The 13,911-nt window shown below is 38.2% G+C and overlaps 1 protein-coding gene across 2 annotated transcripts in view; it reads right to left on the minus strand.

Annotated features, from left to right (window-relative positions):
* Positions 1-13,911, minus strand: part of LOC142158305 (sodium channel protein type 5 subunit alpha-like) — a 289,400-nt gene that overhangs the window by 36,204 nt on the left and 239,285 nt on the right. The window contains exon 21 of one of the 2 annotated variants that reach the window (XM_075212169.1): positions 5,632-5,754. In XM_075212169.1, coding sequence (XP_075068270.1) covers positions 5,632-5,754 — 123 coding nt within the window. Of the gene's footprint in view, positions 1-5,631; positions 5,755-6,210; positions 6,337-13,911 lie in introns of both variants that reach the window. The other variant, XM_075212168.1, reaches the window with a different exon arrangement.

Below are 13,911 nucleotides of genomic sequence, written 5' to 3' on the forward strand. Positions count from 1 at the left end.
ATATATTCTTAATCTGCAGGGTCCAGACATTGCCACTTTAAATTAACATTGCTGTAGGGCGCTCTGACGTCAGACTGTACTGCCGGAGAACTGTGTGTTCGGAATGACGGCCTGTCAGCATGCCGGTGCCATAGGAAATCTGGATCTTCGGGGTTCAGGTAAGACTGTGTATATTGTATTAGTTTTTGGTGCAATCGGTTTTTTTTGTAAGTGCGTGTTGGAATTATCCTCGTAGTTAATACGTACCCAACCCAAGTGACATACTAAGCTTCATCATTTAAGCTGTTTACCCTAAATCAGAACAAATTTAAATGCTGTCCGAAAGTTGTGAAGATGGCTATTGGTGTGGAAAATCAGGACAAGACTGAAAAATATATTTTACTTTGAGGATTCATATATTATAGTGTTTTATTTTGCTTGTTTTAGTTGTCCTTTCAGCCATGTCAATATAGCAATTAATTCTAAGTAAGTCCCTATGACTTTTTAAACTACCAATAAAATCTGAATTTGTATCATATATTGATCTGTTGATCACCCTCTTCTCCTACACACCATTCACTCCATTGGCCTTCATAATACTGTTCTTTCTTAGTTCACTTCCTACCTATCGAACCACTCTTTTAGTGGTTCTACCTCTGGCTCATCCTCCCCTCCACTCCCTCTACCCACAAGGCTCTGTTCTTAACCCTTTACTTTTTTCTTTGTACACCTTTTCTTTTGGAGCACTAACTCGCTCATTCAGCCTGCAGTACCACCTCTATGCTGATGACACCCAAATCTCTCTCTCTTCCCCTGACCCCTCCAATACTTTCTCGTGTAACCAACTGTCTGTCAGCTTTCTTGACATGTATGTTCCAACACTACCTAAAGCTCAACATATCCAAAATAGAGTTTATTATCTTCCCTACTGCCAGAATCACCACCTCCCCTCAATTCTCCCTCACTGTCAATAACACCACATTTACCTGAGTCTCTCCAGCCCGCTGCCTTGGTGTCACACTTGACTCCCCCTTCTGCTTTATTGCTCACATCCAGACTCTCTTCCAGTTCTAGAGAAGAAATAAGCCTGTGCTCGGTGTATCCCATTTTATATATGGTACCAGCTGCATGACAATATAAATGCCTATATATGTATACAAAGCAAAAAGACAGTAGTTGTCAGCACTTATCCTTTACACTGCATATCTGTGTGTATCTAGCAAAATGAAAACATGATGAGGTATTAGTTGCTCAAAACATTTTAGCCTACATCTCAGTGTCAAGGGCACTTCATTGTATGCAGGTCTTATACTGACCTATATGCTTCAAACACCATTAAAATGCAGTTAAAATCAGATGCACTCACCTCCCAGGTATAGGTTGGTATAGGGCTTACATCAAGCAAGGGCTGACTTGTAAGCCATACCCAAATGAGCCTAAAATAGGCTTGATGGACAGCTGCTAAGACAACATAAGGCAATATTTTGAGACAAAACCAGAGAAGAAATAAGCCTGTGTTCAATATATATCATGTTGCATACAATTAAATGCCCTTGATGCTGGAATGCAGGCTTAAATGTTTTGATCAAAATATGAACGAATATACACACAGATATGCAGTGTAAAGCACTGACAACAACTGTGTTTTTGTTCTCTCCCACTTCTGTCAGTCTCACCTTAACACATTGCCAGAATATGACATTTTCTTACTCAAAATGCTACCAAAACTCTTAGCCATTCTCTCATCATCTCCCATCTTGACTAATGCAACCTCCTGCTATCTGGCATTTGGAACCCCCATATAGCCACACTTCAATCCATCCTAAATGCTGCTGCAAGACTGAGTTTTCTCTCTCATCTAAAATCCCATCTCTTTTTTAAAGCTTACCTGATGATACTATTCACACTAATACACCCTCACAGCTCTAAGCCACACTCGTGCTTCTTGTTTCAGCTGTGCCCTCTTCCGCTTAAAATGTAAACTCAGCCAACTGCATAACAACAACTATTGGAGCTTCCTCCATACCCTTTGTTTTCATGTCTGCATTTATTTTGTCGGCCTTGTGTGCTCTTGTTTTATGTATGTCCTGTTTTCCCTACTGTACGGCACTGTGGCACCTTACAAATCTACGATAATAATAATAATATAATATCAGGATTGCTGAGGTTTTAAACATACAGTAGCTTATTGAAGTTTTTTGCATAATCTTATAAAAACACTAAAAAGGAAAAAGAAATCTATGGGAAAGGGGGAAGGAATACAGAAAGGAAAAAAGGGCAACGAGAGGAAGTGAAGAGGATGCTAAGAATCAAACTACAGCATAGGCAAACCGAGGGGGGGGTTCCTATTGCCTGGAAACCCCCTCCAAGTCTGGGGCACTGTATAACTGAGGTGGCTGGACCCTGCTCCCACTTCACACGGCTCTGCTTGAAAAGGGAGAGCTGTGTGTACCTATCAGTAGTGCATGCAGCATTGCCCATGTATATTATGGGGATAGGAAGAGTTGGAGAGCAGCCAAGCACTGTCTAAAATTATAGCTACGCCCCCCATGCATGCTGGTCACGCCCACTGGTGGCGTGGTATGGAAACCCCCTCTACAAATCCTGTGTTTGCCCCTGTACAGCATTACATAGAGAAACAATGCATTGATAGAAGTATAAAATTTCTAACAGACACCAGATACCTGAGGAGCAGTGTGTGAGAAAGGCCAGGGGAGAACATGGAGAAGCGTTAGTAAAAGAAAGTAAGGGGAGAACGAGTGTCCAGATCGGTTCTACTAAAAGACTTGGCAAGGGGTCCACCATGCAAAATAAAAGAGTAGAAATATAGATAATCATGTGGAGGAAAGGGTCAAACAGTGGCCTTGTAATGGGATAGTCAGGGGTTCCAGATAGCCTGATATTTAACAGGTCAGTTGTGCATTATACTTGTGATAAACTCACATTTATAAGTTTACCAAATTCTATTAATAATTGCAGTGAGAGCAGAGAGATCAGTTAGCAGCTATCGTGCACTAGGCAGCATTAAGAATGTGTCTAACCAGAGCTGACGTATACTTGTCAGTGTCTGGAATGGTGTAAAAGGGTGTAAGATGGGTAGGTAGGAAATGCCAGGTTTGTAATAGTACAAATTAAGCCATGAATACAGCACCAGACATTCACAATCTTAGGGCAGGTCCATCAGATATGAATAAAAGAGCCATCTTTCTTCAACAGGATTTAAAACCCGGGTTTAAATCTAGTGATTTTTCTGCATGAAACTTCTTGCTAAGACCTATTCATTCTGGTGTGTGTGCAATTATTCAAATTAAGCTGAACAAAAAATGTTCAAACTGAAAGGAAATTAGAGAAAATAAACTTCCCTCTAACAATACCTAATTACAAATATCGCTAATTGTTGTTTACTGCAGTGGAAGAATCAGGGCACACAGCCAAATGCATTAATAGGCTTTTAGCATGTGCTTGGCGCAATGCTTATTTGTCAGCATGACTGTCAATAGGCTGTGCGTTCCTCTCCCAGCTCTTTCACATACAACATCTCTGTCGTTAACTGATTTGGAATTATTTTTTGGGGACGATAAAATGATTGATTGATTGAATCATTGTTTTTGCCAGATATTTTAACAAAACTATATTTGCAGCACCACAGTCTCATTATAGGCAAACCTACATATTCTAAGACCAGTGTCTCATGGTTATTTTCCATTCCTGCATCCTTTAAGCCAATCAAATCTAGTCTAATGTGGTATTTAATAACTGCCTTATCCAGCCAACACTAAAAGTTCCAAATGCTGAATTGTTGTCAGACAAGCAGTTAAACCCTCTACAAACACTCGTACAACAACAGAATTGATTACTGCCGAGCAGAAAAAGGAATATTTTAGAGCTGCTTAATTTAAAGAACACTTGGGGGCAAAGACTCTTAATAGAAATTAAACAAATCCACCTGGGAATTGCATCATTGACAGTTAAGTTATTTGTTGGCCGGTGTTAATTTGCAGAGTAGATAGCTGTCTTCTCTGCTCCTAATTTACAAAGCACACTTTTAGCTTCAATTAGCTTCCGGGATTGCGGCTACTTGCGGCCACCTCCTTCCCGATACCCCTACACTGCAGAATGTGGCGGTACCGTAATTGCACTTTATGTGCACAGCCGCGTGATACCGCAATCCTGGAAGCTAATTGAATATGCCCCTTGATGCGTACTACAAAATGCTTTCGTTTTTTCACATAAGCCTAGTTGGTCCGCCCAGCAAACACCAAAGTTGATGAGTATTCTACACTTTTAGGAGATGTCTATGCAAAGTAGAAGCGCATCTTGGTTTCTGGGGAGGTGGAAAAATCTGAAGAGGGACATTGTGCAAAAGTCCAACTTCCTTAAACTTTAGCACCCCCTCGTTCATTAAATAAAACCTTCCAGATCTCACTCCTAAAATACTACTTTGTTTAGTCTCATTTATTGGAGGACAACATATTTTAAAGAGCGTTACTTATCATTTATTAATCATACAGGCTAGCACACAATGTTTTGGGAGCCAATTAAGTGTCTTAGTAAAGTGTGATCTCACAGTTTTTTGTTCACTGAATAGTACTGTATCCATTGGTATTAATAATGTAAGGGTAAAGAGTCCATGCAAATGCTGGGTCCCTATGTTGTCTGTCTACTACATATGTAATAATTCACTTAATTATTATTATCTTTTAATTATAAAAGACCAACAAATTCTGAAGCGCTATACAGTGAGGAAGTAAGGCAAGTCGACACTGGTAACAGGAACATAACTTGAGACAGACACAGTGCAGACCCTAGCAAGAGCGTACGATATACACCACATGGCTACAAGCTGATATCCTTCACCAGCCACCATACAACATGCTAATAGTACAGTTTGGGTAAACCAGCAGTCATAACTTTGTCATGTACAAGTCATGCACAAAAATGGACACTCTTCACTCTAAAGTGCATTAATCCCTGCAGATATAATTTCTTACACCTTATATTGTGCAATGAAACATGTGGCAATCATCATTACTCCCTTTCACATTGGAATATCAAGATGCTACTTATGATAGGCTATTGTGGATGCATCCATAAACTGCAAAGACATGCTCTGAAAATAATTTTTTTAGTCATTTATACAATGGAAATGGCATTCAAATGAGTGAGTTTTGTATGTGTAAAAAGTAACAATGGGACATACAGAAAAGACTAATAAACATGAACATGCAGACAAGAAAAGGTAATTGGCATGCTGGCAAAAAAAAAAAGTATTTCAGAAGAAAGTTGTTGCAATGAATGTATTCATGGGTTTAGAACTTAAAACAATTGTTGGAATACACCACAAATTTCAAAATGATTTCTAGATTTTGTGTACTGTTATGGATAACTCATTGCATGGATTGATCGCTGACATACCCTCATCTGAAATCTTTTCATGATTTGATTCATTTTATGTAATGGGATCTCCCGCTTTTTTGAATTTTCGAATCCCTTTACAGAGATGAAACAAATGTAGAAATAGAGAAGAAACTACTGTATATCAAATGCATGATGTCATTTGTGTATACAGATCTACTGACTACAAGTTCAAATAAAATGAGGTCCTTGACATGCTTTTTGGCTCAAATAGACCCCATGTTGTTGTATTCTTACCCTCATCCCTTCAAACCGTGATAATGCCCTTAACGGTCTCAAAGCTCTGAGGGTCCTAAGAGATTTAATAGGACCAAAATCGGAGAATCCCAGTGCAGTAGCTATGAGGCTTATTAAAGACACCTAAATGGAGACACAAAGCAGAACCCAAACTGTTAAGACACTTTCACCATCTCCACCTGTCCTTGTTAAATAAATGACAGCGAAAAATATCCACGGACCTGTAGGAGGCAAAGATTATTAACAATTAGAAAGGAGCTGCAGTCTGCATAGATACACAATTATTTCAATGTACTTAATTATTTAGTTATTTTTATCAAGCATAAGGTTATATTTATCCTGCAAGTGGATAAATTCTAAAAGAAAATAATGACAACTAATACTCATTCCCCACCATTAAAGTCTATTTCAATTTCCCACTACAGACATTGAAATAAATTCTGTAATGCTATTTATACTGTAGCTCTTTTCTTAATCACCAAGTTAGGAAGAGGTAAAAAAGGAAAAAATATGTTATTTGCCTGTGAAAGAAAAGTGTTTAGATACATACATAGTATTTATGGTGAATTTTAACCTTACCCTCATTCCTTCAAATCTGGACAAGGCTCGAAGAGGCCTCAGTGCCCTCAGTGTTCTGAGAGACTTCATGGAGCTCACTTGCCCTTGGCCACTCTCAACAGTTGCTATCAGACATGCTACTGAAATCTGCACAGATTGAACGAAATGCAAAATTATTGATCAGATGTATTCAAATTAAATTAACACCCGAACGTCTTTCGTTGTTGGTTTTCATGGGCAAATTGTGGTACATACCCAACTGCTTGATTGAAGAGCCATTTAGTACAGTATACTGAGTAACAGTGTCACAAGATTTTTTTCACCACTAGTTCTATTAATATAGGGGTTTAATTTGACTCAATAAAAACTCAACAATCATGTGTTACCTGATACGCCTTGATCTGATCAGTGAACCCACTCTGTTCAGATCCATAAACAAAGATTATCAGTAAATTAGTTCAAAGGAGGGCTGGAAAGGCCCACATTTTAAGAACCAGTGTTTAAAGGCACATTACTTATTCTTAAAGGGTAATGCCATCTTTAAATAATATCCAGAATCAAGCTAGTATTTGCTGAAGAAATATGTATGTGGTTTGTTTTTTATCATTGTGACCCCAGGAATATAATTTGCAGGAGCTTCTATCAGTCCTAGAATATTTCGCTTGTATCTTTTAAAAATACAGTCATGGTGGGGGAGATGCAGCCGGCAGTGTCATCACAGCCCTGTGTTCCAAATGTGTAGCATAGAACTACACCCTGCCATGATCCATTGGATGCTTTACATCAGCATTAAACAGTAGCTGTCTCTCCCACATTGCCTGTAGAATGCTTGGAACAGCTAGGGCTTGAATCTGGCCTGGAAGCTTTGGGCCAGTACATTTAATGGAATGCATTTGTTTTAAAGTGTGCATGTCCTTTACCTTTACCTCAATATGCAGAGACTACAGAAACAATAATACAATGTTTTTTTAAATATCCTGACTGTCCCCAAAAAATGTTTCCTCATACCTTAAAAACCTGCATCCTAGACTGTCTATGTTTAATATTTGACATATTTTTTTTAAACAATTAAACAACCATTCCATTGACTCACTTGGCTTATTTTGAAGAAACATTTAGAAACAAAGGACTTTATATCAACAACGTCATAAGAAAAATGTTCTTTTTATTTATGGTGCAAGAAAATCAAGATCCTTGGATGGAGTATACGTCGTAAGGGCTTTGTGTTAAACCTTCCCGTCCTTGACATGATTTCGGGATATGAAGGTGCTAATCCCTCTTGATCCCTGGATTTAGGAATGTAAATCCCACCTGCTGCACCCATTCAGCATGCGAAAGTCACTTAAGATAAATGATTTCCCATCTGCTGAACAAGGTGACAAATTGCAAGATCTGTGTATGTCTGGAGGCAGAATATACTCCTAACACTGCTATGTACTTCCTCTGCTCCCCTTCATAGGGTCATTCCATCATTGACAGGATACTATGTCATGGTAATTGTTTTGTTTCTCTATAAATAAGTGCAGCACGATATATGGCCTAAATTTGTTCTTGTGTCATATTTTAATTTCTGCACATTTGCATTGTGCCTGGTGCAAACTAATGTACGCGAAGTAGTTTGGGCTTAAAAAACAAGCTCCATTCATAGCAATAGCACCATCTCCACCACTGTTGCAAATAAAGGTTTTCTTTATAAGTAGAGCAGTGACCTTCTTAAAACATATTTACCAATCTCTGGTATATAAAATAGAATTACCTCACAAAACCATATCATTTATTTTTAAACAACATAACTCTGTCATACCTTACATACACATATTTGGTAGCTCTACACTCAGGAAAACTAGACAATTGTTTGTGGGGTTGCATTTACTGGGTAAGAGTAACTCTGGAATGAATCATGGACAGTGAACTTCTTTGTAACTTTTCACATTTCACATTGTTCACATACACAGTGGTCCTGACTTTCTGAAATGATTTTATTCACTTGTACACATTCCATTGGTTTCACTGATTCTAATCTGTATGTAACCTATTTTTTCCTTGTATAAAATGTGAAATAGGGGTCTGGTCAAGAAAGAATGAAACACCACCAGTTATCAAGGATTAATCCTGATTTAATACATTATGACAAGAAATTTGTTCATTATATGTCACTGTAAGCCAAGTATGGATCAATAACACTGGTTTATAGCAAAGTTACTGCCAAATGATGTAGATCCCCATTGGTTGAAGTTAGCAGGTATATGGTGGTATGCCATACCGCCACTTCTACTACTGCTTAGACTGTAAAACTATGACATTTCATTCACTTACATTTTCCATACCGCCACTTAGAAATTTCCACTTTGACCACTGTAGATCCCTATATTTACACTCTTAATAAGGAATACATCTCACATTATTACTTTTTGTGAGGCAATGCATTTTATAAGGTGGTATTCTGTAATGTATTTGCAGTGGGAGACTTTTTGGTTCCTTTAGCTCCCCTCACAATAACCTTAATGATTCAAAATTGGTCCACTACAAGTCTTATATTTATTCCATCGTTCTGTATCTTGTACGGATTACTAATTTGTACTAGCCTCTAAATAACTGTATGCAAGCTGGTTGTGTCTATGCTATAAAACCAGTGGTTGTGGGCAGGGGAGGGGTGACAAATTTTAGCCCGGAGGGCAAGTCTTGACGCAGCAATCTATTTTAAAAGAAAAAAAGGCAGGTGCCCAGTGACCCAGCCCAAAGTAGTCCACTGTGGGAATGGTCTGGGGGGCAGATGCCCCCGTGCCCCCAGCCCAGCCTGCCCCTGGTTGTGGGTGTATTCCAGGCCTGGCCAACCTGTGGCTCTCCAGGTGTTGTGAAACTACAAGCCCCAGCATGCTTTGTCAGCAAATAGCAAGCCATTAACTGGCAGGGCATTCTGGAACTTGTAGTTTCACAATACCTGGAGAGCCACAGGTTCACCAGGCCTGTTGTATTCAGTAGTTGTCCTACAAGGATATGTTAAAAAAAAAAAAAATTCTCTGCCCACAATTACTTAAATAAGGATTATATCTATAATATTTTTGGTTTTGTAATGCAATGCTATTTTATAGTAGACATTTGTAATCTGCATCTGTCATGTACATGCACTCGTGTGCATGTACATGTTTTAAAAAATTACTTAAAGCAGAGCTGCTGCTCCCCAGTGCCCTTCGCAGAGCATGCAAATTACACTTGCAGTAGCTGAAGGGACTATCGCTCTGAACTTTGGAATTAGCAGTTGTGTACAACTAATAAATGTATATAAGTCCTATCATAATGCAGTATATGGTTCCTTTAATAAAAGCCAAAATACTCCAATTCTAGATGAAAACTAATCAAATAATAATAATATTAATATAACCCTAGTCTGTCAATCTGTTTTCCCACTGGCTGAATGGTACACTCAAAGACTTCTCCGTATCCCCCAGCAACAATACATACTTCTAATAATGGTATTCTATTTCATCATTCATTTAAAAGCATATAGTTCTTTGCCGCAGATGATTAAACTACATGTGACAAAGCACATAAAGGAACTGGTATAACTTTTAAATATGAAAACCGTTGCATTTGCTTGTCACACACATCATTTAAAAAGCATTATAGCCCTAGTTTATGGGATTAATATGTTAGGACAGCAGGTGGAGAACTCAGTTGTGGTCTGTTGCATATAGCATCAAATTGCTTGAACATCATATAGACAGAATGGGTCAGCGCACTACACTATGATTTACAGGTTCAGTCAAATGGAAAATACAGTCATGTCTACTGCATCGGGAGCAGACCCTAAACCTGAAACAAGCTGTGGTGTATGACAGAGTCTAAAAAGGAGTCAATGAATATAGAGTGAGTCTTAAAAGAAAACACACAATAGTTTTTAAATTATTTTTCTACACATTTTTAGAAACAAAATACATTATTCTGTGCAAAGATTATTAATTCTCTGCATGCGTTCTTGAATTAGTAAGCTATATTTTGTTTTTTTGTGATGTTACCTACTTATTTTTGTGCGTTTGTGCAGCCCGATGAATTAGTGGTCAGCACTTCTGCCTCGCAGCACTGGGTTCATGAGTTTGATTCCTGACCATGGCCTTATCTTTGTGGAGTTTGTATGTTCTCCCCGTGTTTGCGTGGGTTTCCTCCGGGTGCTCTGGTTTCCTCCCACATTCCAAAAACATACTGGTATGTTATTTGGCTGCTAACAAATTGACCCTAGTCTCTCTCTCTGTCTGTCTGTGTGTATGTTAGGGAGCATGCTGGGCTGGAAGGCAGGTGGGCATCAAGGACAGCATGGTGGCTAAGTGGTTAGCACTTCTGCCTCACAGCACTGTGGCCATGAGTTCAATTCCCAACCATGGCCTTATCTGTGAGTTTGTATGTTCTTCCCTTGTTTGCGTGGGTTTCCTCCTGGTGCTCCGGTTTTCCTCCCACACTCTAAAAACACAGTAGTAGGTTAATTAACTGCTAACAAATTGACCTTAATCTGTGTGGGTATGTGTTAGGGAATTTATACTGTAAGCCCCAATGGGGCAGGGACTGATGTGAATGAGTTCTCTGTACAGCGCTGCGGAATTAGTGGCTGCTGATGATGTGCCCATTTTTCTAGGTATAAAATATCGGCTCCTTTAGAATGTAGTCTAACTGCACAGGAGAAATATAAGATGCGTGTATCCAAAAATATCCACTGCGTTTTTTTCTGCTTCCCAAATTAACTTTAATATCTCAATTTTAATGGCTGGAATCCAGAGGCGGAACTAGCAATCTGTGGGTCCCGTTGCAGGTAGGCGGGAAGGATGGAACCGGGGGGCCCTGACCCTCTGCATCTGTAATGCAGCAGGCCTCATTAACCCCATGGGCCCTGGTGCACTGCACCTGCCGCATCATTGGTAGTTCCGCCACTGCTGGAATCTGTCTTCGTTCATAGCCCAGATAAAAACATATTTGAAATCTAATTGGCCCAATGATTGGACCATTAAATTGAGTTAGAAAAAGTTAACAGAACTGTGAAAAAGATACAAAGAATGTCCTAACCTAAATACCAACATGGAAATATCAGTTTAATAGCAGTCTGCTAGGTCATGTAATTCACAAAGTTTGTCTAAATAACATGTCGACTCCTCTGTGCAGTACCCCAACACAGAGCTCTGACAATAAGTTCCCAAATCTTCAGTGGTCTTATAAAGATTGAGCTACCATATTTTAACAAAGATTTCCTACCGCTCTTATCTCAGTGACAGAAAACCTTGTATGGTCACAGTGTACTAATTTACTAGCTGGCAAACGTACAAGGAGTCTTACTGCTTCGCCAGCCAGTCAGGTGGCATCTGAGCATGCCTGACCCCGCTTTATTGTTTCACACATGTGCAGTGGAATTGGAAGCTCCGACTTGGGCTTTTTAAGGTTTAAAAATATTAAAAAAAACTGTTAAAATTAATATTTTAATAAAATGAAAAAATGTTTTATTTAAATAAATTTTTTTTATTCCATTAACATTCTCTCATTCTCTGCTATCACCATCCTTTGATAGCAGTAGCGAAAGGAGGATAGAGGCAGTTCTTGCGCACTGTCCTTGATAAACAGCCTTCCCCATGTATTGCATAGGGTAGCCTTCTCTGGAGAAACCCATTGAAAGTTTCTTGCAGTGGGGACTACCGCCAATAACCCTTTGATAAGTAGAGAGAAGCCCGTTCTATGGCTTAAAATCAGGCTTTTCTTCTCTTTCTTAAACAACCATATTTTTTCTTATAGAATTTCAAAATTTCTTAGGCATTTGCTATATACTACAAGACTACTAGTCTATTACTCATAGCATTTAATTTTAGAAAAAATGTATTATATAAAAAATTAAGAATTGGCTAAAGAGTACACTATTTTGCTGTGAAAGGTTTTGGCAGGGAATTTTCATAGCTTGGCCTTTATGCTGCTTTTACTGTTAATCATTTCAATTTGAAGAGTGTTTTCAAAATTTCTACTTTGTATTATTGTTATTGCTTTTCAGTACTTTGCTATAACAGGTACATTTTATTTTAAGTACATACTACTAATGGAAGGAAATTTGTTGGGAACTAGAAGTGATCCAAAACCTTTTTAGACAGCTGGCTAACTCACATCAGATAAGTTTGAGAGTTATTTTACAAGTATGGTTGGTCTTAAGCATGGATGAAGGGCACTAGACACCCTAGTAGCCCCTTCCCATCAGTCACCCCACTAGAATGCCCCCCCCCCTCAGTTACTGCACCCCACCCTCACCACATTGTACCTGTGTGCAGCAAGCAGCATGCAGAGTAGGGGAATGTCAGTCTTATTGCTGCTTAGCGGCTACTGCTTCTCCATCTCAGTGACAGGCTGTGTGTGTGTGTGTGTGTGTGATGACATCACGGCCCAACACTCCACTCCCAGCCTATCACTGACAAGGAGGAGCAGCGGCTGGCAGCAGCACTACAGAAGATAAGAAGTGCACAGGGCATGCTCATGTTAATTGAAATCATTAAACACACCCTCTCTTCCCCATTGTCGACCAATGAGAAAGGTGTTGTGTTTAATTTAAATCCAAGTGGCACAATCAGAGTTATGAGTAAATGCACCTAGAAAGTGCAACTTTGCAGCATAGTAATAATAACAATATTAGATGTCACCAAGAGGCTTTGTGCCATATAAATGCACAAGACCCGAGGCTTAAATTATTTAGTTCAAGGAAAATACTATATATATATATATATATATATATATATATATATATATATATATATATATATATGAACTCCTGTAAATTATATCTGTATTAATTAGTTCTGATGTCATCACTTTAATGTTCATTAGGAAAATTTGTATATATGTGTATATTTGTGTATTATAAAGAATAATGCACCACCTACTGTAAATTATTTCATATATTATACGTTATTTCAGATTTCTTTGACCCTTTACAAAACCCTCCTGATTTTATGTGATCAAAGTACTCCTCCATGATTTATAGCCATATCATTTACAGTAGGAAGTACATTATAACATATATTATATACAGAAGTTTATACATATGTTAGCATCACTTGTCTATTTCAAATAAATTTATTTCCCAAAAAGCATATACTGTATTTTAAGACTTCATAAAGTCATGTGTTTTTTAGACTACTAAGAGGAAAATAGCTTTGTTTTGATAATATTTTTGTTTATAAAAACACTTAAAACAAATTAAAAGTTATTGCTATATATTTATTTTCATTTGTACACTGTACATGTATTTTTACTCCGTCCATACACTATACTTATACACTTTGCATGAATCTCACAATTCATAATGTCACATAACTCCAAGGTCCATACATATCACAAGAGGACTGTGTGGCTCCAAGATTAGTCCCTTAGCACATAAGGTTTATCCAACATATAGAACAAAGTAAGACTTTATCTGAACGTGCCAATCTTCTCTGTATGAAGCAGACTGGACTTGTTTAGTTGGCTTGTTATGAAAAGGTGCAAAAAATGTTGAGAGTTGTTCCCGAACACATAAGAGAGAGACTTAAATTGCTAATGCTCTAAATAATTGATATCTGAGTGCGTGCAGTTCTACCTTAACTATTTAGCACAGCATTAAAAGAAAAATATATAAAAAAAACCAGACAAAATGTTATTAATAAAATAAGTTGTTTTGAATGAAATTGATAATCAATTGGTGAGAACTGTGGGTTGTCTATTTAGCCT

Source organism: Mixophyes fleayi, chromosome 5 (assembly GCF_038048845.1).
Source record: "Mixophyes fleayi isolate aMixFle1 chromosome 5, aMixFle1.hap1, whole genome shotgun sequence".
Lineage (NCBI taxonomy): Eukaryota > Metazoa > Chordata > Amphibia > Anura > Limnodynastidae > Mixophyes > Mixophyes fleayi.